This window comes from Pleurodeles waltl, chromosome 4_1 (genome assembly GCF_031143425.1).
Source record: "Pleurodeles waltl isolate 20211129_DDA chromosome 4_1, aPleWal1.hap1.20221129, whole genome shotgun sequence".
Classification (NCBI taxonomy): Eukaryota; Metazoa; Chordata; class Amphibia; order Caudata; family Salamandridae; genus Pleurodeles; species Pleurodeles waltl.
The window spans coordinates 841,546,219-841,573,205 of record NC_090442.1 but is presented as its reverse complement, the minus strand read 5'-3'; the positions used below and the strand labels follow the sequence as shown (position 1 = coordinate 841,573,205).

The 26,987-nt window shown below is 43.3% G+C and overlaps 1 protein-coding gene across 1 annotated transcript in view; it reads left to right on the top strand.

The window, feature by feature from the left end:
* GAS2L3 (growth arrest specific 2 like 3) overlaps positions 1-26,987 on the top strand; it is a 189,164-nt gene that overhangs the window by 38,155 nt on the left and 124,022 nt on the right. Inside the window, exon 3 of the mRNA XM_069229601.1 lies at positions 9,299-9,348. Within this exon, the coding sequence (XP_069085702.1) occupies positions 9,316-9,348 (33 nt within the window). The 5' untranslated portion in view covers positions 9,299-9,315. The remainder of the gene's footprint in view (positions 1-9,298; positions 9,349-26,987) is intronic.

The following is a 26,987-nucleotide window of genomic DNA, read 5'->3' as shown; positions in this document are numbered from 1 at the left end:
ACCTCAAAAAGGACCTGTCACAAGACCTGAAGATCCTTGCTGACATTGGGGACAGAGTTTCAACTCTGGAGAATGATATGGCTAGCAGAGACAGGGAAATAGAGGCCCTAGAACAAGAGGTTATCCGCCTCCGCAATCAACATGTGGATTTGAAGGCACACGCTGAAGACCTTGAGAACAGATCGCGTTGTAACAATATTTCCATATGAGGAGTGCCCACGGCTGAAGAGGCAACTGATATTACTGCATATGTACAGGTTCTCTTCCCCCACATATTGGGTCCTGACGATCCTCTTGTACAGTTGGACAGGGCACCCAGGGTGGGTCTCCCGCGGGCCTCAACCTCTCGCCCAGCGGATATCCTGGTCTGCGTCCATGAGTTCCCCGTAAAGGAGAGGATTATACAGAAGGCAAGGGAGCTCCACGCTTTGACTTTCAGAGACTACACACCGGTGCTATACCAGGACCTCCCCACCATCACACTGCAGAAAAGAAGGGACTTCTTGCCTCCAGGAGAGGGGGGTGTCCTACTCATGGGGACATCTGTTCGGTAGTATTTTTAAATGGGAGGACCAACTATACCAGATCTGATCCCTATCAGTAGCATGTGAACTTCTGGGCATAGGCAAGGATGCGAGCCTAGGAAGCAAGTTGGGCTCACCCCCTCGCAGACCAACGAAGAGACAGAGGTGGCATAGGCAACCGCCATCCGCCGGGGACCTCTGCCTAGGACCAGATGCCATGTCCCAGGTACGGCGGGTGGTGTTGAATCGCAGGTTCTAAACATCTCGGTCTCCCCGCAAACTGCAACACTGCTCTCAGGTTGCGCCCCTGTTCAGTGGGCTGACAACACTATCCCCTACTTGGGTATTCAACTGGCCACAACAGTGCCTACCACCGCACAAATGAACTATAGGGTCTCATGCAACAGGTCAAGCGCAACCTTACTAAGTGGCACCAATGCTCCCTTTCTTGGTTAGGCTGCATTGCGACAGTCAAGATGAACACGTTACCGAAAGTCCCTTTTCTATTCCATGCCCTACCCATTGCTCCCCCACCTGGTACAATTGAGAAGCTACAGAAAAAGATAGCTTGCTTCATCTGGGCAGATAAGCGTCCCCGGATGACCTGGACCCTGAGAAATCCACAGAGAGCCGCAGCGACCTTGGGGTCTTTATTCATCCCCGGTCACGGAGCCCACACTTAGAGCCTGGGACAGGGTGGCCCTAGCGGGGGCCTGAGTACATTCCCGTCCCCCGTGACCCCTTTACTAGACAACTCAGATTTTATGCCAGGGCAAATTTGTCGGTCTTTCAATTGGTGGTGGATTAGCGGTTGCAGGTCCATTGGTCATCTGTACAATGAAGACGAGGTCTGATCCTTCAAACACTTAAAGGCGGAGTTTGTGCTACCAGAATCGGAGAGACACAGATACTTCCAGGTCCGCCACTGGGTCACACACACCCTGCACTCCGATCTGGGGCCCAGAGACCGTTGACACCCTTAGAACAATGGCTTCTTTGGAAGCTCACAGATAAAAGAATGGTGTCCGACTTGTATGCCATCCTCCTCTGAGCTCGATCTATCCAGCACCCCTCAGGACAACTTCGCTGGGAGCATGAGCTGTGCAGAGGTATGATACCCACAGAGTAGGGGGAGATTTACTATAGAGCCTGTCACACATCCCGCAACTCTAAAAGCATAGAAACAGCAGTCAAAATCACTACGTACTGGTATCAAACACCCCACGACTTCGACAATGCTACTCTACTTGATTAGATGAATGCTGGCGGTTCTGTGGAGTACGAGGCACACTGATTCACATTCTGTGGGAATGCCCCAGGATCTCTCAGTTCTGGACCCAGGTCGTACGGGATATAGATACTCACCCCAACACCCAGCTACCAAGGTTCCCGGTCTCCCCAACCCACTCACATTCCCACTCAAAACGAGAGGCGACAGATAGGCCTAGCGCTGGCGGCGGCTCACCAAACCATACTCGCACACTGGGGCACCATCACGCTTCCCACCCATCGAGAATGGCTCCATAGGCTCTGGTATATCTTGGGAATGGAGAAACTCTCCCTGACATTTGCATCCCACGGAGAATCCTATAGCGACCTCTGGAGCCCTTTTATTAAGATATTAACCCACAAATTCAGAGAACTGACATGCCGTAGATACCTAAATTTGCTGCAACTGTTGGAGCACTCGTAGCGTGTCCCACGTTGTAGAACGCAATGCATTTGTTGTCAGCTCACCCTTTTTTCAACACTTTGCTTGAACCTCTACCAGAGGAGGGGGCTCGGGCCCGGGAGTAGGTCACTGGTGTCCTAAGGAATACTTAAAGTCAAGCTCCAGAGCTCATCTAGCAAGTAATTACCTTACGAATTCAGGGAATTGACATGGCCGCGTAAGCCATAAATGCAGCAACTGGGTATGCCCATAGATTGATTTACCTCTCAGGAAATACCATACTTGCTATTCGCCCATTTTACTTCTGTGAATAAGCGTGAGTGCCCACCAAGGGAGCGGGAGTGGGGGGGGTCAGGGCAGGTAAAGGAGGGGGGGGATGTTGATTTTTTTTTTGTGTGTGACTGTTTAAGAATGTCCATCACTGTTTCTTGTTATATGGCTGATGTTTTTTCAACCAGGAAATAATATAAAAAAATATATAAACCATAAATAATGAGTGATGACTATGTGATCACTTAACGGGTAGGCCATGTAGAATGAACCATAATAAATGGCAAATGACTGGACAGTCTGGGTGTCCATTGTGAGAGATGCCACTTCCTCATCTTGGATCTCACTGACCCATCTTACCTCCATTCCCTTTTTACTAATCCAGACAAGGCGTTTCCCGGCCTTCTCTCCATCTTCATGTAAACAGTAGGGTCGCCAACTTCTGCTGTCTAGCTTTATGTTGTGCAAGGTTACGCTTTTCTGCGTGTAGGGCCTCTAGTTGTCTCAAAAGTAGGGGGTCTGGTGAGCAAACCGACCACTGTATCATGGATAATAGTAAATTTTGAAGATTAGTTCCAGCAGTGTAGTAAAGGAGCAGTGAGAGAGAATCATACTGGTGCTAGGAGTATGTTAAAGTAAAAGAGATACCAGTAGAGTATAGTGGGTACAGTGGTTTTATTACCTTGCACATGTGATATTGTACTCATTGTCACTTTTGACACTTGATAAGTATGAATTGTGGGAGTTAGAGCTGAATTTAGTAGCTTACCTGTGGATTTTTGTGGCAGTTAAAGTAAGTTTTGCTTGTTTGAGAATATGTTGTAGAGGTCGAATGCACCACACATATACTTCTTCTTCGGTTATTTGAAACATCCAGGCCTAAAGCCTTTTTCTAAAGGCTACTTATTTTTACAGTATCTAGCTCATTATTAAATAGAAGAGTGTTCACACATGAGCTTCCTGTCCAAACAAAGGTTTGCCAAAAGCTGCTTTTCTTTACTTGGAGAATGATAACACAATACTGTTTGAAAGTCTCAAAGGATGAGGGTCAAACATAGCACAGTTTTGGGGAAGAGATCTGGCGCCAGAAACCTGTTTAGCAGGGGCCCAGGGCACTTAGTTTGAAACTACTTTATTTACCAGGCAAAAAGTGGGGGTCTACCATGTCAAAAGAGGCTCTTTCCCCCAATCAGGCAAGGTGCGCTCCACATATACACATGCTCTTATGGATAAAGGATGCACCAACATTTCGAACTGATAGTGATCAGTGTGTACTGTCTTTCATATAATAGTATGTTACATGCACCATCCCAGATGTGAATAATAACAAAACCCTAAGACAGCTAGTCAGTTCTACGCTTCCAAAGGCATATATGTGGCAAGTATTGCTGCTGAAGATACAGATGTAAAGGAATGTTTTATAGCAGTGGTTCCTAACCTTTTGATTTCTGTGGACCCCCACTTTAACATTAATGGAACCCAGGGACCCCCACTGAATCATCATGGGAATCTGGGGACCACTGCCTGAGTCATTACTGGAAGCTGGGGACCCAATTTGTCAATATTTGTTAATACTTTTTAATTTTCTAGGCTCTCGCAGACCCCCTGAGATGGCTTTGCGGACCCCCTGGGGTCCCCGGACCACAGGTTGGGAACCACTGTTTTATACAATGTGTCGTTTTGGATTTCCAAGGCCTATCATTTCCGGAGCAAGAGTGAACAGCTTTTTATCTGCAGTTAGACATACACTGACAAGAAAATCACCAAAAACTGCATATAATGTGAGAAGATCGGCCTCCAAATATATTATTGATTATAATCCTATAATTCTAAAAGTATGGAATGTAAATATGGTCATACAGCTTGTTGCTTACAACTCTATTGCTGTTGCTCACTATATCACTTCATACATCACAGTATCTGAGAAAACAGGGATGAAGGAAACCTGGGAGGAGATTTCTACAGAAAAATCTCTATCCACGAAATTGTATAATTTCAGCTTGCAAATTCTTTCCCACTGGGAGAGAAGTTCCTTTGAGTGCTGTGATCGGTTGAGTTCAGCTGGCTTGTACTCAAGGGCTAGGGGAATTGTTTGGGTTAGTCTAGGCCTTGCAACTTGCGAAGCAGAGTCTTGAAGTCTTTGCCAGAAATTCAGTACCTAGCACAGTTTGATCCGGAGAGTACAGATATTGTAAAAACAAATATGTTGGATACCTACTATCCAAGAAGAAGTCCACACCTCCAAAATATGTGTCTTTATGAAATTATGCAACACTATAGGTACAGAAACAATGTGACAGGAAACATCAATGAAGAGAAATATGCTGTAGGTTACAACGGTTTTTTGGTTTGGTATGCTAAAGGTAAGTTAATAAACCATAGAAAACCTACTTGTCAAACTGCTGAAAAAAAGAGTTTATTATTTTAGCACTCCTCCAGCATTTCAAACCTTGGTGCTCTGAAACAGAGTTACTTAGGCAATATGACTGCTACAAAAAATGCTGTAAAAGACAGCATTGAGTGTCCAATATTTCCCAACTACCTAACAATATTAAATGATGAAACTGAACAAGAGGGAACAATTGCTACAGAAATAGCAAAGGATAGCTCACAGAGCAGCTGGAGTTCCTGACCTCTCAGTCACGATACTCTTGGACCGCCAATAATCGAAACTAAAGCGATGAATGAGGTGGAGACAGCAATGCAACAAGCAAGAGAAGAACATATTGACTTGGAACAGTTAGTGGCACAACTGAATCATGGGCATAAATAAATATACATGGAAGTCAAAGCAAAAATAGAGCATGGATTCTTCCATGAAAACAATCATTGTAAATGTTCAAGTTTTAAGCCAGTTATTTCGAATGTCAGTGGACAAGCTGGCACTGGGAAAAACCTTTTTATCCAAGTTTAAACCACTTATCCACAGAGGACTACAGACTCCATTTTGTCGAGTAGTAACAACACCTACTGGATTAGCTGCACACAACATCAAAGGAATTACATTGCATTATCTACTTAAGCTACCTGCTGAACACAATAATAAACTGGAATACCAAACTTTATCTGGTCAAGCTTGTCGCAAGGTTTGCAGAGTTTTGAAGAAATTAAAACTTTTAATCATAGATGAGGTGAGCACGTTCTCAGATTTAGTGTTTACCTTTGCGCATTTGAGAATGCAACAGATTTTGAAGACAGAGTAGGTTGTACTTTTTGAAGTAAAGCATGTAATTGTTTTTGGTGATTTATTGCAACTTACCTCTGTGAAAGGACAGCCTTTGTTTAAGACACTTTTACCTAAAGAAACTCAAAATTCTTTAGCAAGCATAGGAAATGCAAACATTTGGTTGAATTTCCAATAGAAAGAACTAATTAGAAACATGCATTTAGCATCTGATGTGCAATGTGGAAAAGTTCTGAAGGATATTAGCGTAGGAACACTATCAAAAGAAGGAAAACATTGCTTACAAACTCGACTTAAAAAGAACATATTTCTTTCCAAAACATCTGCAGCACAGCTAATGTTTGAATTTAATCAACAACAAAAATCCATTGTTTGTCTAATGTCTACTCTTCAAGAATGTACCTGTTTCAATGAACTGTTGCTATAAGTGGAGAAAGAAGAAATATTGCATTTCAAAGCAATTGATCAAATGGAACCCCAAGGAGTGACAATACTATTGACTGAAAAACTACAAGCAAAACTGTATTCTTTGTAGAAGTCTGTTTTCGAAACTCCAGGATTAGAAAATTGTTTGTTTGTAAGAACTGTAGGGTGATTTTGCGGCATTAGTTAAATGTTGAGGAAGGATTTGTTAATGGAACTAGAGGTAAAATAATTGATTTTACTTTCTATCCGAACAGAAATGAGGTTGAATACCTAGCTGTTAAGTTTGATCAACTTGAGGATGTAAAGCAGATAGCAAGGCCTGTTACCTGTTTCTTGCTTGTAAAAATCTTGTATGTTTGCAGAAAGCAGTTTACAGTACTGTGATAGAGTATAACCTTTTGAGAAGCCTCTATGCTCCTCATTTAGGACAGTACCCAGTTTATGAAAAATCTAGAGTCTTAGTGAAATGAAAGATTCAAAAGAATCATAGTGATGTTCCTGAGGAAAAGAGAAGAAAGAGGTTTTGGAGAAGAAAATATAAAAATACCGGTGAAATTGTTGGTTACCATTTCTCAAGCCTCTCTGGAATCAACTGCTATGCCAATGTAGTTCTCAATGCACCATTCCCTTTACCTCCTTGGGCTCATGCAGTTAAACAGATAAAAGAAATAAGAAAGGTGCTCTGAATTCTTTACCTTGTTATAACGCTTGTGCAGTGATAGAACAAAACATATTCTGCATCTTGTATTAGACATGTTGCAAATCTGTACACTTCACTGTGAATACTCAAGAAGATGCACAGGAAAGAATTATTGATGGTCTTACTTGGTGTCTTAGAAGAAGAGATGGCACCTATTGATGAGCTATTTGGACTAAGTTACTCATGGCACCAGGACTGTGAATTTTTTTCTTTAAAAACACAAATAGATTTAGAGCGATTTAGCTACTTACTCTACCAGACTGTAAAAGTGTCAGTTTTGAGAAATTGTTTGAAGATACATCACAGAATAATACCTGCACAAAATGTAACGCTTATTTCCTATTAACTTTGAACATAAGCAGAACTGGCAAGTGGATCACGTTAATGCTACAGTGATGCAATACAGATGGAACTATATTGGAAACACAAATTACAAACTTTAAAGCTGGATAGATCTCTATTTCTGGTAAAACATATACCTGTATAGCCATTATTTTTCATGAAGGAGTAAGTGTTACATCTGGACACCGCACCATCTACTTTAAAAATACAGCTTTATGGACAGAGAGTAATGATAGCTACCTCACATTACACTGATGCATTCATTAAGTCACACAGACACTCACTCATACATAGACTCAGACACCCCAGGACAAACTCATACATATACTGACACACCACGCAAGTACACTGATGTACTCACTCAGACACTCAATCATACAGATACTCACACACTCTGGGACACACACACACATGATACACTCATACACACATACACCCACACACACAGGACACACTCATACACCCACACACACACTCATATGTTACTTGACGCATTCAGACACTCACTGATACATACACTGACACATCCATGCACACACCAATGCATTCACTGGCTCACTCGGACACTCACTCATACATACACTCAGACACCCCCGGAACACACTCATACATATACTGACACAGCTAATACACTGATGCGCTTCAGACACTCACTCATACATACGCCAACACACCCTGGGACACACTAATACACATACTGACACTACAAAGCATACACTGATGCGCTTAGTGACTCACTCAATCTAAGTCATACATACACTCGGACACCCTGGGACATACTTGCTCATATACACACTGACACACCATGAAACTCACTGATACATATACACACACACAAACACACACACACACTTACTCATATATACACTGAGACACCCTGGGACTCACTGATACATACACTAACACACCTACAAAGTTATTCATACATCTCACACCATATTGGCAAAAAATACAGAAAAATAATAATGACTGACACAGCTGTGTTTTTGATTCAGTCGTGGTTTTAACAAGAACATTTTTTGTTATGTATTTGTAAACTATTTTTTATTCTTCCTTGTTTTTTTTTTATCTTTAAATACTATCAAATAGGCTTTGGTGAAAAACTAAATGCAGAAACATTGCATTTCCAAAGGACATCAGTGCTGTACAACAGTTACTTGAAAATAAAATGAAAGAAAAAAAAATCTATTAATGGTGCTTCTTCACCTGCACACAAAAAAATCTGTGACATCCTTCACTTACACAGCCAGAAGCCCTAGCAGGTGGTGCAGAGAGTAACCATACCTCCTAATTTTCTTCAGGTGGCAGGCATTGTGATGTTTGCAGGAGTAGTATGGGCAGATGATGACCCACCTGCAGCATCCAAACCTCTTCATTCCCTCTCTCTTATCCTCTGCAGAGATGCGCATTCGTGGGTTGTGCAGACATGCTTCCACATACTTGACTTCCTGTGGCTCTATGTTTCTTGAATGCCTCAAGACAATTCTTTTCCATTTGACAAATCTTGCTGTGACTTTTCTTTCACCACTATGTATGGTAAAAAACTGCCATACCTCTCTCTTTTCGTGAAGATGAAGGCAGAGGGAGAGATAATTAATTCAATTTAATTTACATATTTTCATGATGGATTTTAGCATTACAGCTTTTCTCCATTTATTCTATGGAAGTGTGTTACAGTACTTCTGGTTGGGTAAGTGTGATACTTGACTTGTTCCAAGGCAGGAGTAAATGTAATACTACTTTGTCACTCTGCAATGTATGATTAAAATTTAAGGCTATTTTATGAATTGCAAGTGTCTTATTCTTATGTGGGTTTGTCTTTTTATTGACCTGTCTTTCCCTAAACCAGTCTTTAAAAATTCTTAAGCCCCTCTCATTTTGTTGTAATTTTTCTCCGTTTTCTCACTCCTCACCCTTTTTTGTCGCACGTTTACTACAAAAACATCTACTTACTTGTGTAGTGATCTCCACACACAAAAAAATGGGGTAACAGAGGTGGAGGCTGTAGGTTCATGAATTGCACTTTAAGGAATGTGAAGTACTGGGTACTACCTTACGTACTCCAAAATGCCTTTTGTGGATCAGGCCAAAATGTATAACCATTTAAGCAGTTTTTAGTTTACAGAATCCGATTAGATTGCATGACATTGAACTAATGCATACATTTTCCTTATTTATAGAAAATAAGTTATATTGAATGAGTTTCACTACAATGAACAAAGGTGTTAAGGTAAGTCTATCAGACCATTTGTTAAAAATGCAAGAAACAACATTTGTAATATGCAGATGATTCTAAATAATAATGAATTGTATGATAGTGCTGTAAAAATATATTTATTCTTAAATAAAACCATACTGCTGAATACACATGGGCATCTGGTGTTGGGTTGAATGATAGGTTTATTGGTTTTGTGAGCTTCACTGAACTACAATCGGGTAGGTCTTGACGGAAGCAATTTCTTCAAGTACTTTCAGATTGACTCAGACGTCACTCATTTGCCAAAACAGTGCAAAACTAAAAGATAACAGAAGCATTACAATATATTTGTTTCGGAGGCAAGAGAGTAATCAAGACCAGTTAGTTTGCGTTTCTGGAAATAGCTGGATTAAGATAATTTACAAGTGTAGTAAGTATTCACCTGATCTTGGCTCTATTTTGACACAGAAAGAAATGCCAGACAGTCTTTTTTTTAGAGATTGGCAAACTGGGTACTCTGTCAAAGCATTATATCCTTTCCACTTTATTACAAATGCATAGATTATTATGTAGTTGTAATATGGCAGAAAGGACATCTGAAACGGTTGACAAAGGCCCTGAGTTGCTTGACTATTTTGCTCAAGTTTTATTCCCTACCTTGCTCTTGCAGCACTTGTTCTTTCTGACATCCTTAATCCCTAAAATTGATAGGGGATTATTGAGAAGGCCAGGTATCTGAAGTGTGACAAAGTGTCATTACTTGCATTGTTTTTGCGAAGGTGTCTTTAGAAAACTGTGTGAAGTATGTGACAAATTTGACTTTGTTGACCAAAAAAATGACTACGAAAGATTATTTAAAAAAATTATTATTAGTAATCTTATGACTCACCTTTCACAGTGCAGGGAAGTATACTTCCCGTTACAGCTTGTTGATATCAGCAACTTGCTGAGAGTCATTGGATTGATTTTAATTTTGGTTTAAGGAGTGGGCAAAATGCAAATGTCACACGACATATGAAGCTGTGATGGAATCTTTTAAAAGTCAATTTAAATGAATGTGTATATTTCGTCCGACCCCCGCTATGCGTTGTTTGATTTTTATTTTTTCTCAATCATCTCTATCACCCTTACAAGTAGCCTGCTAAATTCTGATGCGGGCCCTAATTTATGGTTGCCCACATATCGGAAATATACGTTTTGTGGCTGACACTACATCCCCACAGTTTTCCACAGGTACATTTTGGCAGATCAAAGCTGTTGAAATTTATCAAGAAAGATCCCTAGTAAACAACACAATTTACATTATTTCCCAAAAAATCATTTATTAGGTTTTATTGAGTCTGATACATTCTGCTCTCTTGCACCAAACACCAGGCAACTTATAATGGGAGTGTATGTGCTAATAATCTGTGGGAGATGGATGTGTTTTAATCCTTTATTTTTTTTTACTTATGGCTTTCAGTTAAGTGTTATTTTTTAACTCAAACAAGATGTAATACATTTGTTGTATGGAATAATGTTCTAGCCTTATAATGTCAACCTTATAACCTTTATATATCTTTCCTCTTTTTTCCCTACGTGAGAAAGGCAAACCCTCACTGTCTGACCACCCTCCCTTTTTTGTCCCTATTTTGTTTTCTTGGTAGCATTATTATATCCACCTCTTCTTGCCTGCTGCCACAGAGAGGCAGGAGAAACGTAATGGAACAGAAAAGATATTCTTACTTTATTTGCAGTGCATTACAAGAGTATTAGTAAATGTTCTTCTAAGGTAATAGCTGGGTTTGGGTTTGAAACATTCTGTTCATCTTTCGAAGTTAAACCACATTCAACTTATATAAAGGTGGAATTCAATAGAAGCACTCCATAGTAGAGGATTGTGGGAGGACGGTTCTGACCATCAGGTCCGCCCTGATTTTTTGCTTTTTGACCACCTGGTTTTTTACCTTTTACTGTGAGGGAGCCTCCTAAGTGGGGAGTCACGCCCAGTAAACTCAGGGTAAAATGGACTGAGCGTGTTTACCGGCGGTGCTGCCTTGCTTGGGAAAGGCTGTTTTGGCGCAGCAAGAATAGGAGGCCCCGGGTGGGTTACACGTGATCATGTGTGCACACGCATGTGCACCCAGTGAGGGGTGCGTGGAGAGGATTCCTGGCGTGCACAGCCCAAGAACTACACTTAGGTAAACCTGGTGCAAAAGGGGACTATGCAGAGTGGGTTGTGACCTGGAGTAGGCCTCATGAGATGGGTGTACACATGTGAGGGATAGTCAGTGTACTTACTGTCTTTTCACTGTAGGGACACTCCATTAAATGCCAATGTCAGTGTGCTTATGGTATTTGCATTGTGGGGACACTATTAAATGTCAATGGGAAAGGATGGCCTAGGGGGCAACTCCAGTCCTCTGGAGTTCACAGAGACCAGAGTCACACCAAGGTACACTGTAACCTGTAAGAAAAGAATAATGCAGTAGATTACAAGAGCATAGTTGTACAACTTATTGGTCATCCAGGGATGTCAACTTTCGTTGACTCAGCTCAGGGTTAGGGCCAATTACTACTCTTTCCAGCTGCTTGAGCAGTGCCTTGAATCAATCAGACAGCTGTCATTCCGTGCCAGGAGCAAGCTGGAGAGGCCCTGGGAGGAATGTCAGGTAGAAGGGGCTGAGACTTTCAGAGCACATGTGGCAACTAACTCCTGGATGATGCCATTTTGAGCTATCCCAGCAGACTGTGCAGGAAGGAGGGGACAGGGGCAAGGAAGTGATGTGGCACATCTGGATAGGCCAGAGGTGCAGACCTGCTGGACACTTCCGCCCCCTCTTAAAAGGTCCTGCACAGGGGAGAGCTCTCTCTTGGCTGTGCTTCACTGCTGGACATTGGGACTGCAGACTGTCATCATGGGCAACTGGAAGGAAGAACCCCCCTGACTGCCCCCTGGGGCAGGGACTGTGCCCCTAAAGGACTTCAGGCCGAGTGAGGTGCATGGCAGGGCCAGGTAAGCTGGCCCCCTGACTCCTCCTGAGAACTAGTTGGGGGAAAGACCGGGCAATCGCCAGGAGAGCGCACTGCCCAGAAGGAAAGGAGGGCACCCCGAGGAAAGGCTGGCGCAGGGATCCAGTGGGACTGGCCCCCTATAACCTGGGACGCGTCTAGGCCAAGAGGCCTTAGAAAGGTGCTCCTGGTGGCAAGGGCATGGCACCAGGAGCAAAACGACACAAGAATCACGAAAACTACCCTTGGGGGCCCCAAGATATCAAGGGGAGAAAGATTGCGACCTCTGACCTTTCCAGATGTAGTGATGAAGCACGTGGGGCTCTGCTGCTGTTCCAGACTGTACCTCTGGGGTGGGCCAGGGCAAGGGGGCTGCCCCAAAAGGAAGAGGAGCAGGGGAAGTGCATCACACTCCCCCTATGGAGGAAGAAGGGACCCCCTACCCCATGCCGAGGCCCGTGATGCCTGGTCCGTTCAAGGTGATGGGGCGCACCGTCGTGCACCCCCCCCCCTTGCTGCAGTGGTGTAGGGAACCCCACCCCCTGCTGCCGAAGTAAAGTCGGGGAGTGCTTTCGCTATCCCCTTGAACACAGAGGAAAGTGGCCCTGGACCCCATTCAGGGGCCCAGTGAAGAAGGATGGCTGGAGGGGCGCTATTGTGCCCCCTGCAAGATGGCCGCCGGTTGTGGAAGGGGCCAGTGGCCGAAGAGGAAGCCGGGAGCGCTGTCGTGCCCCTGTGAAGATTGGGACAGGAGCCCCAGACCCCATCCTGGGGCCCCACCAGACAAGTTGTGAAAATCGCATGATGGGCCCCAGACCCCATCCCAGTGCGCCATTGGGCTCCCCGAGAAGGTGAGCAGGGACCACAGACCCCATCCGGGGACCCTGAAGCTGCAGAGGAGGAGTGCTGTTGCAGTCCCCCAGGCGGCCCATCCTGCCGCAGCGCTTGCACGTGTCTGACCGCAAAGTGGGTAGACACCTCTGGAAAGGCCGGCTCCCGCGGCAGCACATGGAGGTGATGGCTGTGCAGGGAGCCATCGGGGGCAGCCAGCGGAGGGCTCCCTGCACCACCCCCCAATGAGGGAGCACTTACCTGGTGTGGGGGTGTCTGAGTAGGACTGGGCACCCCCAAGGCAGCACCCCAACTCTAGCGGCAATGCGGCTCTACCCGGTTCAGCAGGAGAGCTGCTCATTGGATATGCAACCTGCCCCAGCATTCCTTGCGGGACACCCTCATTGGGTTAGGCCCCTAGGCAGCTTGTGGTTGCCCCAGAAAGATGGGACCACCACCAAACTGGTGTCCATGGACAGGGGGAGCTGCAGGAGCAGCACAGCTTCCTCCCCAACGCAGTTTGTGTCCCCACCCTTGGTAGGGTGGGACAAAAGAATGGTAAGCCCCCCCAAGGGTTCCAATGCTAGGGGAAGCACAAGCTTGTTTAGAACTTTGTTCTGGCTTGTGAGACTGCGCCTTCTAGGGGTGTAGAAAGGTATTATGCAATGTTAATCAACAGTATTCTGAATGTTAAGAGTAATTTGGAAGTAATCTTGTTGATGCTAGCTTGAGTAATGAGACTGCCAGCCACCTCTTTGCCAAGTAGATGCACTTAATTGCCAGATTTAGGTGTGCTCTTTCTACATTACAATCAAATGTTGCATTGGGATACAGGGGATGGTTTTGCCAGGTAGGTTGTTGGATTATATTTCCCCTCGGGGGAGACATGGGTGGTTACACAATTTCATCCAATCGTAATTCCCTCACTTTGTGTATATTTGAAAATTGTTGCATGGCATTGACAAGTGTGTGTGTGTAATGAATGTACTTTTACTTTATTAAAGGAAAAAGCACAGACTGGACAATCATTTATTGAGTTTCATGCTTGTATGTTCGTGAATTACTAGCCCACACCACCTCCCTTGAGTAAGCCTTGGACTGCTCCACAACGCTACCCTATGAGAGTCAAGAGTTACGATGGGGTGTTTGGTTCCCAGTGGTGGTCACGTGTGGACCCATTACTTGTGCAGGCCACACAACTAATGACTAAGATATCAAAGGGGGGAGGGGCCGGGAGTTTGAATGGTCCAGTGTACAGTCTCCCAATAGTAATGAATATACACGAAATACACTGTTCCAAAAAAGCTGTCAAACTAGGAGACCAGTGGTCTCAGGAGCAAAGGACCTCAAGCATCACACTGGATGACTAGCATCATCATCGGGAGTTGCTCCTCGCCAGGCCGGCGCTGCAATGCCTGGTGGGCACCCCGACGTGGGGGCTCTGAACCGTACTACTCTGATAGTGACTGGTAGGTTCAACTATCCAGATGCTTATAATTCGGCACCAGTACACAATAGAGAGGAGAGAGACGAGTTACAATTGGTTATTCATCCAAAAAGCACCATCATATTTTTAATCAGTTACACAGGGATGAAGACCAAGGTTAAAATCAAAAATTGAAAGTACCAGATTGATATGTAATGCTCAATAACTTTCAAAAAATATTGCGGGAGACTCTAAATATTATAGGATCTCTGGGTTAAGTTCGACATGTTTCGCGTCTGGTGGTCCAACCGGATCCATTGACGCTTCATCAAGACCAAACATAAATAAAATCATTTTTTTATCACCTCTTCAACAAAAAACTCACAAATTAGAGTAGATAACACCGGTCACTTAAACTGGTTCGAACAGGTCACCCATCCCCAAATAGAGCACGGGTTCCTTGGGAAGCACGTATCAAGGACTCAAAATGACAATATTAGTCACGGGTCCATAATGGTGGACCTACCCTCTGTAACGCGCGCCCGAAATCTATTCGGGGATGGGATGATCCTTTTACTTTCAACTGCTGCTTTTGACACAGTGGGGGATGATATGCTTAGTCTTACAGCGGTTAGCTTTCAGACGGTTGCCCTTTAATGGTTTTCTTTCTTTCTGTGCAGGAGTTCCCCATATGACACCATGACATTCTTTTGTTCTGCCTCTTCTTTAGTTATGTATGCTTGGATTCCCTCTTTCTTCTATGCTTTCTAATATATACTTGCATCCTCCTGGTGATTTCATTTGAGTTTATTGGATGGAAGTTGTTATGTATGCAAAGGGAGCGCTACTGATTTTGTCTGTTTAAATAGTCCTCTTGGAGAGCTCCGAGTGAAAATCCAGTCCCGCCTTCTGGTGCTACAAGCATGGATGACTAGAAACAACTCAAATATTAGTGCCTGTGCTAACTTCTGGAGAAGATGTTCTGTGGAAGCCAGCTGTTTGACCAGTGGAGCTGGTTATATAGTGCCTGACATGATGATCAAGGCAAACAAATTGTGATTTTATCTGGATGAAAACACGACTCTAGCCCCTGATAAACTCAATGGTCTTTCATGTGTCTTTGAAATAAGGATACTAAAAAGGATCTTGTCTCTAACATCTCAGAGGTGTCATTGTGGTGGCCTATAGCTCACTTTGACCTGATTGTGCCAACATGTACTATCTTTGTATGCCCAGGGACAATTGTAGGACATTACAGATGCTGCTAAGTATAACAGTGAGGTTGGTGGCAGGCCTGCCCAAATGTGACCATGTGTCTGATGACCGTAGGACTCTTCATTGACTCACACTAGGGCAACAAATTGATTTCAAAGCTGTTCACATAGTTCATTGAGTACATAGTACTTTCTACTCATCTGGACCACAGTGTTTCTCTACCAGGTTTTTAGGGGCATATTCCCTCCAAATGGTTGAGTTTGGATTTATTTTATTTTTTTAACTCTGGTGTCTCTTCTTTTTAAAAAGAAAGACATGCATTAGGGAAAGAGTATGTTCTGTATTGGCACCACAAATTTGAAATTGTTTGCCCTTTTTTTGTTGTCTTATTGAGAACCATTCTACTTTTCAGCACTTCAGACTTATTTATTTTGGTAGTTGAATTGTTTTTTATGCTGTGTCTCTGTTTTCGTGGTCCTAGCACCATGAAATTTTGAGGTGAAAATTCAGCTCCTCACACCCTCTTCAGTGTCTTTTATAAAACCATAAACATTTTGCAGAGAAGGCTCACAAACACATGATAGGACACACACATTATTTTAATTACTTAGTTTTTCTGCAATAAGGGGGGGGATTGAATGCAGTGAATTTTCTGGAAATAGTATCACAACATGGCATTATCGTATGAGTTGGAGAGATTTGCATGCATTCATGAAGGAGATTGAACATGTGAACAGGAAACAAGTTCCAGTGGCTAATTTAGCTTAAAAGATTGGAAACTAGATGTGTCACATGAGGTTTCGTAATAATTAGGAGATTGTGACTGCTTGGGTGTAGGTTTTGATGGGTATAGTGCGTAAACGTTTTTAAGAGATACTTGCAGGAGGTTCTTTTGATAGTTTTTATCACAAGGAAATGTATTTGACAAGCAGTGTTATAACCACCAGACTTAATGGTGATATGTTGAGGGAAGGGATAAAGTGTAGAGGGTATCCTAACTTATAAGCTGTTCCAGTAGATAAGCTTGTTTAGCAGTGGTGAAGTGATATAAAATGAAAGGTATATTTGCCAGATCTTCTGTATATATGAACTTGAGACCTAGCTATTCTGGTTGTAATTCCAGCCACAAAAGACTCAAAAGCCACTATGGTTTCTGGCCAACAATACTGAAATTGTAGGGGGTGGGGACTAGATCTGGTTGGATAGGAAGGTAAGCTTAGCAGAATAAAAGATTGTCTTTCTTAAACATGCTCAACATGAAGGAGTATAGACCCACTTAGTAGTGAATTGCTTTAAAGATCCAACACAAGTTAAGGGGTGAAAGTATAGCGTGAGAAGATGATTTGGTTATCCTCCACACAGTGATGTGGAATTCCTATAGCTGGACGCCCAAGACATTGGGGTCAGGAGCAACACGTTTTCATGTTTGTTTTGTCCTTGGAACATGTAGGCCCAACCCCCTGCAGCACAAACCCTTTGACTGCCAGTTGACAGAGAAGGGAACTCTTTACAGTTGAGGTAATGTGTGTGTTCATATGTTAAGGCTGTTCAAACTTAAATTTATGGTTCATTTTTTAAAAGCCTTTACTTTGAGGGTGAGTGCTGTAAATAAACGTTTTAAGGTCACACTGCACTACTGACAGTAGTTCCAGTAAAAAAAAAAAGTGTATACATTTGTTTGAAAGTTTAACAATATGAGGCTAAGTTTAATGGTCCCAGAATGCTTTCTGACTAGATGCAAAGTTTGCCGAAGCTTGTAAGCAAGAGTGGTGATTCCTAGCTTTCAAAATAAAATGTAAAATGCAAGTAGGAAATAAAAAGATTTCACTACTATAAAATTTTAGGTGCTATTTTTTGAAATATCATTTAGTAACCTGTGTTGATGCATGCTAGTGTTTCCAAAAGATATTCCAAATGGGGAAAAAAAGTGTAACCATTTTCAACAAGATTATGGAAAGCATGAAAATAAACAAGCATTGGCAAAGCCAACCGATCTGACATTTGATGTGAGTCGTTTGGTTTCGTCAATATGTTTTCTTGTTTTGACATGGCGCTTGTAGTACTTTAATGTTGTGGGTGCTGCCAGGCCCCCACCATTGTAACGAATGCAGGCAAAAAGCAAAAAAATATTTTTTGTTTAAAAAAGCACATATTGTGACCTGTGGCGTAACAAAAACCCCACAGTCCATGTGGGGGGACCCTTCCAAGGGCCCCCCTTAGCACAGCACCAGCCCTGAGTGAGTCTTGAAGAGGTGGGCACTCTCCATGTTCTTTGTTATGCCACTGATTGCCACAGTAGGTACTGGCAATGAACAAAACTGCTTTATGTGCCAATATGCTCCTTGTGGAAGAGCAGAATGTGATCACTCACAGTAAAGCCAACACATAGACATAGACAGACAGACAGACAGATAGATAGACAGATAGAAGTTTAATAAAAAACAAAATGTCTTGGTTAACGCCAGACCTAATTAGGTCTTGGGGCCATATGTACGAACACATTTTCCCATTGACATAGAATGGGAAAAACCCTTTGCTACATCTGGCCCCCAGTTCTTAAAGAAAGTCACAAAAGTGCACCCATGGTGTATGTCTTTGAATTAGTGGCTTTCATGAACTCACAAGAACTTACAGAAGTAGACCAGGAAAACATACTCCTAGAAAATATTTGTGACCTGTAATTTAGCACTACCAACTATGCATGTGTAGATTTGCTCATGTGAAAATCTGTTGAGCATTTACAAGTTCACTTTCCCTCCAACCACTTTTTTCCTAACCCTGGAAGAACTTCTACTTCTGCCATTGTCAAAAGTAAATGTCCAACCTTTTCCAGTATCGGAAAAATTAGAGAAGAGCCAGTGAAAATCCTTAAACATGCAAGTTAGTAGGTTTGCAGACTCAAAGGCAATTCAGCGCTAGAACTATTGCTTCCTGCTTCCTTCAGACATTACAGAGAATTCGACAATAAAAATGGATAAGAGGTGACTGCAGTTGTCAGATGTAATAAAATTAGAAACTTATGAGAGGAAAGTATCTGGGAACTATAAAGGATCAATATGTTCCAGTATTTTCAATAAGACCAGAAGCTAGGATACCGGGCTGTGGGGTTGACTTTTGGGGCTCTCAAATGAGGAGTTGCTTCCTCAAATGGGAATATAGGAGTGATTAATCATCTAAAGGCAGGAGTGTGCAGGCTTGGATGGAGTTTGGGCATAGAGGGAGAGGAGAAAGTTTAGCAAGTCTTTGAGCTGCCATTTTAAAAAGTGTAGCACAGTGTTTTATCTGAATAACTTCACTGTATTTTCTGCTATCTAGATCTTTTAATCATGCGCTTGTCACTTCTCCCTGCCCTCCAAAACTTAGTCTGAATTCTGACTATCTGTCCTTGAACCAAGATTGTTGATCCTGCCCCTTTTGCACACCAGTGAGGCTTGTGAAGAGGGGTCAGAACTACAGACAACTTCTGGACTCCTAATGGCTGGTGGGAGTGAAAAGTGTGTGAATGTGACACACAAGTTGCACGTTAAGAGCTTTGTCATAGACTGGGGTTAGACTGGGGTTGGGGTTTCTTTTCTGTGTCTTTCTAGGGGCACTATGTATATGCTCCTAAGAAAACCAAACTCTTAGGAGAAATGTAAGATGAGTGCTATGCACACATTGTATGTCCCTGTTTTTTTTTCAAAAAAACTAGTAGGTTTAAAAACAAGTAACACAACTAAGGCTCACATTTTGAAAAACAGAAGTGACTCTTCAGATGTTAGTTTCATTAGAAATCTTTTTAAGTAAAGTAGTGTCCCCTTCGATTGTAGGTTTTTCAGTAAATGTTTCAGCCGAAAGCAGCTTAATTGCCCTTCCTTCATAGAGTGATAACCTGCCCAGTGACAATGACAAGAATGTTATTGTGTGCTGCATATTTGGTTAATGGCTCACAAGACCCATGTTGGAGGTTTCACATATCTAGCCAAACTAAGGGCCATATGTACCAACGAATTTCCCCATAGACACAGAATGGGTAAAAACCCTTTGCTACATCTCGCCCTAACTAACCTTATGCCCAACATTGAATGTAACTGCTAAGGTGCTACCTCAGCAGTCAGTTAAACTAGGGGCTACGGGTGGACCTGTTGTAGATTGTAGTCTTATATGTGCTCACAAATGTCACCAAATTAGATTGTTAAAAACAGTTTATATAAGTATCCTAGATACACAGCCCAATTACCTCTACTACTTGCACTTGATCCCCAGTTCTAGATAATCTCTTGGCTCTTCGAGAGTTGTTAAACATAATAGTTACTCTGTTTAAAATGTGCATGTTAGATAAAATGGGGAGACTACTGCCAGAGCAGCTACAAATGAGACTTTAAAAAACACATCTGTGGGTGCATTAGAAAATACCACAGTGGCACACAATGCGGGCAAAAGTAAATCTGCTGCTTTCAGTTCAGGGACCAGATAAATAAAGCTGATAACTTTTTTGGGAAAAGTTTAAGACACAGGAGGTCATTCTAACCCTGGCGGTCCACGACCGCCAGGGCTAAAATGACGGGGGCACCGCCAACAGGCTGGCGGTGCCCCGCTGGGCATTCTGACCGCGGCGGTTCGGCCGCGGTCAGAAGTGGAAAACCGGCAGTCTCCCGACGGTTTTCCGATGCCCAAATGAATCCTCCATGGCGGCGCAGCAAGCTGCGCCGCCATGGAGGATTCTGACACCCCATACCGCCATCCTGTTCCTGGCGGTTCTCCCGCCAGGAACAGGATGGCGGTATGGGGTGTCGCCTGGCCCCTGGGGGCCCCTGCAGTGCCCATGCCAGTGGCATGGGCACTGCAGGGGCCCCCGTAAGAGGGCCCCAAAAAGAATTTCAGTGTCTGCTTTGCAGACACTGAAATTCGGGACGGGTGCAACTGCACCCGTCGCACCTTCCCACTCCGCCGGCTCAATTCTGAGCCGGCGTCCTCGTGGGAAGGTAGTTTTACACTGGGCTGGCGGGCGGCCTTTTGGCGGTCGCCCGCCAGCCCAGTGTAAAACACAGAATAGCCGCAGCGGTCTTCCGACGGCGGTGCGGTATTCAGGAGGGGGGAAGTCTGGCGGGCGGCCTCCTCCGCCGCCCGCCAGACTTAGAATCACCCCCACAGTGTTTCACAATCTAGTTATACACAACATAACTTACTTAGTAGGTCCTTCCTTGCACTTTCTGTACTATTATCTGAGATTTCCATGCCCAACATTATTACTGAGATGTCTTCACTTAACCCTTACAACCATCAGCTCTAATCAGGACCACTTAGGATGAAATGTAATGTAATTCACAGTGAAAGATTAACTATAGTAGCTAATCAACAGCACTCCAGGAAAATTGGAAAAGGCTTAAGGGTCTGCACAGAAAAAGAAAAACAAGACAGTATCATGCACAAAGTTATCAACACTCACCCATCACTTTCAAAGCTTTTCCTGTCTTTGCATACTGCATAAGCGAGAAAAAAACTGAAACTCAACTTCCTTGGATGCTAAAGTAGGTTCTGAATCCCACGGTCTAAATTTATGGATGAAATTCAAAGCTGGGCAGTCCGTCCTAAAATCTAGCGACAGAGGGCAGTAAACTGAAATTGAAACAGTTACAGCATAATATTAAAAATTCTAATTGTAGACCCTTCCTGTAGGTGATACACAGTTGAAAAATGTGAACTCTAATTCGGTTATTAGCTACTAAAAACATTATGGTTGGAATGGCTGTATGTATCAATGGTTGTGTTTGCTTTACTGATGATATATTCAGATTCAGAGCAATCCTATTTGTACAGTGTTGGAAATGGTCTTTCTGCAGGGTCACCCCGCAAACATTTTGCCTTCCTCCTTCTCTTTTTCTGACCTCATTTTTGCTGGCTTTAGGACTCTGCACACCTTACCACTGCTAATCAGAGCTAAAGTGCATGTGCTCTCTCCTTAAAACATGGTGATATTGGCTTATTTAATTTACTTGTAAGTCCCTATTCAAGTGCACTACATGTATCCAGGGCCTGTAAATTAAATGTTACTAGTGGGCTGCAGCACTGGTTGTGCCATCCACATAAGTAGCCCCCTAACCATGTCTCAGGCCTGCCACTGCAGGGCCTGTATGTGCAGTTTCACTGCCACTTCGACTTGGCATTTAAAAGTAATTGCCAAGCCTTAAACGCCCCTTTTTCTACATATGTCACCCCTAAGGTAGGCCCTAGTTAACCCATAGGGCAGGGTGCTATGTAGGTAAAAGGTAGGACATATACCTGTGTAGTTTATATGTCCTGGTAGTGTAGAACTCCTAAATTTGTTTTACACTGCTGTGAGGCCTGCTTCTTTCTTAGGCTAGCATTAGGGCTACCCTCATATACTGTTTGAGTAGTAGTTTCTGATCTGAAAGGAGTAACAAGGTCATATTTAGTATGGCCAGAATGGTAATACAAAATCCTGCTGACTGGTGAAGTTGGATTTAATATTACTATTTTAGAAATGCCACTTTTACAAAGTGAGCATTTCTCTGCACTTAAATCCTTCTGTGCCTTACAATCCACTTCTGGCTGGGTTAGTTGACAGCTCCCTTGGGCATTCCACTCAGACAAACCCCAAACACAGGATGCTCAGTCACACTTGCACACTTCTGCATATTGAATGGGTCCTCCTGGGCTAGGAGGGTGGAGGGCCTGACACTTGCATGTCAAAGGACAGTAGCCTGCCCTCACACAAAGGAGTGCCACACCCCCTACTGGGACCCTGGCAGACAGGATGGAACTGAAAGGGGACCTTGTGCACTTCTGAGCCCCTCTTTGAAGCCTCCCCCTCTTCAAAGGCACATTTGGGTATTTGAGCAGGGTCTTTGAACCTCCCAAGGCAGACACTTCTACTTCACAAGACACTTTTGGACAAGACCAGAAACTGCAACCTGCCAAGAACTGCTTGGCTGCCCAAAGGACTCACCTGGACTGCTTTTCTGAGAAGGACTGCTGCCTTGCTGTTGCCCTGCTGCCTTGCTGCTCTCTGGCTGTGCTGAGAAGTGCTCTCCCAGGGCTTGGATAGAGCTTGCCTCCTGTTCCTTGAAGTCTCAGGACCAAAAAGACTTAATTCTGCAAAAGAACTCCTTGTACAGCGAAAATTCGACACACAGCCTGCAAGAAACGACGCACAGCCTGCATCGCAGTGAGAAAATCACTGTGCGCTGAACCGGATCGCCGCAGCCCGACTTCGCAAGAGAAGATCGACGCAGCGCCAGCGTTGCCACCGCAACTTCAACTCACGGCCCACTGGACTGACGTGAAGCCGAGCCGGAACAATGCAGCCCAACTTCCTGAGAGGAATCAACGCAGCGCCTCCCGTGTGGCAGAAATTTCAACGCATCGCCCACCGGATCAACGCAGCCCCTGTGACTTCGTCCTGCACGCCCAGGATTTCAATGTATCGTCCCCGGGGCGCCGGAAAACCCCGCAACCCGAAGAGGATCCCAGTCTACGCGCCAGAATTCGACCCAAAGCCTGCCCTGTGTGAAAACTCACCGACGCATTGCCTGTGTCCATACCTCCCCGTTTTCCACATAACTCCTCCTCTGCGGTCCCTTGCAGAGAATTTGAACGCAAACGAGGTACTTTGTGATTGCAAGAGACATTTGTTGCTTTTTAAGAACTAAAGACTCTTTATATCATTTTCTGCGTGATATTTCAACGTGTACTTGTTGAACCTTGCTTATTTTGCCCTGCATCTTACCAGATAAGTATTATATATTTTTCTAAACACTGTGTGGTGTATTTGTGTGGTGTTCTATTGCATGATTTATTGCACAAATACTTTACACATTGCCTTCTAAGTGAAGTCTGACTACTCAGTGTCAAGCTACCAGAGGGTGAGCACAGGATAATTTGGATTGTGTGTGATTTACCCTGACTAGAGTGAGGGTCCTTGCTTGGACAGGGGGTAACCTGACTGCCAACCAAATACCCTATTACTAACATACAGCTTGCCCATTCTGTCTCTGTTGCTTAAATATACCAAGGGAAGTGAAATTTAGAATGTGTAGGTACATTTCTTTAAAGAAGATTGTTTGGGAGGCTTGCAAGCATTTGAGATGTAATTTGGATATTGTCACTAAACAGTACTCTGACTGGAGCTGGTTGCCACCTCATTAGTTAAAAAAAAAAGCAAATATATGCCACACCTCCAAATTAGCTGACTTTAATTTGGATTAGACTCAGTGTTCCTTTTAGTCAGAAGTACTTTGAAATGTGTTCCTTGAATATGGGGGTTATTAAGAAAGTTTTAGATGATTCAGACCAGATAATTCCTTTCTTTTGGTATTATATAGTATGTCTTAATGAAACCTGACAACTGATACAACCCAACTGGGAGAATTTAGTAAGGGTAGCTCACACTGGTTATCCATCAGAGGGTTCATTTTTGTTTATTACATCCAGTCTTAACATCAAGGTATATCTACCTGGATTTAGGACTTCTGTATATTTTTGCCATTTCATTGAAGCCCCTTGTTGCCAAGTTCTAGGAAGTATGTAACTGTTCTGGTCATTTACTTGTAGCTTGTATATTAAGCGTGCTGTTGCAAGAAAAAAGAGGACACATAGCAGCTACCAACCATTCATGAGAGACTCCTGACTCGCTGCTGGACCTTTGGAATAATTGGAAATGGCGATTTTGACTGTGATGAATTAACAATTGTTTCTGATAGCTGATTTAAAGTGGCAAACATCTACTCCTCTTATCTCACACCAAGAAGGTGTTACATTGATAAACCTTTTGTGGACGCATTGCACTCTTTAGGGGTGTGGGCATTAACAAATCTTTCGCCACCACACACACCACAGTGCTGTTTTAGATTACACTTGTATTTATGACAACTTTTTCTGTAAAGTTTGGGATTTTAAAGTGTAAGACTGCGTAGATATTGACTTTTTTCCAACAGGCTTTTTCTTTTAATTTTGATTTTCCTTGAACTATTAAGTAGTCGTTGTCAACTAAGGATTGGTTTCATAAGTGGGCTAAAGTCCTTCAAGCAAATGTATTGGGTAGGAATACAATCAGGGAGTGTGACTTGTATTTATAAATTAAGGATTTATGTCATGGTGCATTGTGGATATTCATAACGGCATACCCTATAAATGTTGTGAGTAATCAGGACTAAAATATGAATGGTGTACTAAAATGCTTTTGGCCGAAAGACATGATTAGAGTCACTAAAAAGCTGATGATGATAAGTATATTCAGATTTTGTTAGCAAAAATAAAACGAAGTGGCCCAGAACTCAAGTGTTGTTGTAAGTGGTGGTGAGGTAATTTTCCCACCACTGACCAAGTTAAAGTGGGGGAGCTCACAGGCGAAATGGGGTTCTTATATCTATTTGTAAAGAAAATGTATTTTGTATGGATACTTCTGCTTGCAGATTACTTACCTGTTGACTATTCGCAGGCGCCCAGTTGGATCCCAGGTACCCGATTGGATCTGGAACCTTTTCCATAGCTGTCCCTCTTTTTTTCCACACCCCTTGACAGAGATCCAGAGCTACTTGCCTTGATTTTTGGTCACTTTGCGATTTTCTGTCTATTATTTTTCCCAGTGCAGTGTTTAAGGAATGTCATCACCGCCTTCCTCCCTATTTAAGGTGCTTATACCATTCCAGGCTATCATGGGCAAATATCCATTTCGGAAACCCATGAGGCATGTCTCTGATGCCTGGTGCAGGGCACAGTTTGAGGTCGTTCAAGCAATGCAGCCTCATGCACCCCAAGGTCAGACAAAATGTGTGGCTACATTTTTAATATCCAGCAACAATCTTTGGGACTTAAGTGTGTTGAACTTCATCTCAAAGTCCTCCGCTAGAACTCATTCATCTATGTCATCAGTGTTCTCCAGGAAGAAGAGGTGAAAGCATCAAAGACGAAGAAGCATGAAACTTACTCACTCATACACCTCTGAAAGTTGTACTCCGCCTCCTGCTGAGTCATCATCTTAACCGGATATGGTAACTATTACCCTAACTGATGAGGCACCTCTGGCATCTGCCCAGTACTCTACAGAGTCATCTGATGTTTTATACAGCCCATGTACTTGCTTATCTAGAATTTCCAGCACCACAGGCCGATTCAACCCTTTTTGTCCATGCCATGATGGAAATATTCCTGCAAGCCTCAATTCCCTATGGAGCACCCCTAAGCCCTGTAGGGCCTTTTGGAGCTCTGCTTGGGTTTCTCCCGGTGCCTGCCCCGTTGCCACCTATACCTACACCATCTGTGGAGAATCTAACTTCAAAATCACAGGCTTTCTTAATGAAGTCCAGGAGAAATGTGCCCAGAGGATAGAGGAGGAAGAGAGATACAGAGAAGAACATCACAGACCTCCTCCTGCAATGCTATTGGTGTACGATGGAAGAGGTCTTTAGGACTGACTGATCCAATTCAGATGCCAATGGTGGTTCAGCACAACACAAAGGATAGCAGTAAAGCAGCCAACCTGCTGCCATCTTCCTTGTCTGACACAGTAGGCGTCTTAGCTCTGCAAAATGGAAGTGGCTGAGATTAATTCAAGCATTCCATCCATTACTGTTTTGTATACTTCAGGGAGCATGAAATGCAGCACCAAGTAAATCTGCAAAGTGATTCAGAAATTGATGTGTGAACGCCACTGTGTTTCCAGCTGTTGGGCGTGCTGCATGAAAGCCAAAGATATCTGCTACAGTTATCAAAGGAACCTTAATTTGTGTTAGAAATGCAAACCGCTTGTTCAGTTTATTGAAGTGCATATCTGTTAAATTGACCTGTGCCACATAGCAATATCAAAGATTTGTATTGGAGGAGCATACAATTTAACCCCACATTATTTTACTGTTCTCTGGACAGGCATGAGATAAAAATATCCCTGGTTGAGACAATAGCATGAAGCATTAGTACAAAAAATAGCATAGCTGCCGTTGTTCAGACAAGTATGATAAACAAGCATTTTCAATGCAACGGGCCTCGCATTTGCTCGAGCTAGATGTGTTAGCGTTGTAAACTCCTAACCGGACTTTTCTTGCCACACAAATTAAAAGAAGAAAAAAACACAGCGCAATCGCACTATGTAAAATGCAGCGCGATCGTGCTGAGATTGAAAACGTAAAAATCGAGTGCGATCGCGCAATGTAAACCCCAGCGCAATCGCAGTTCCGAGGAAATTAAACAGATAAAGTAGTCTGGAAACCAT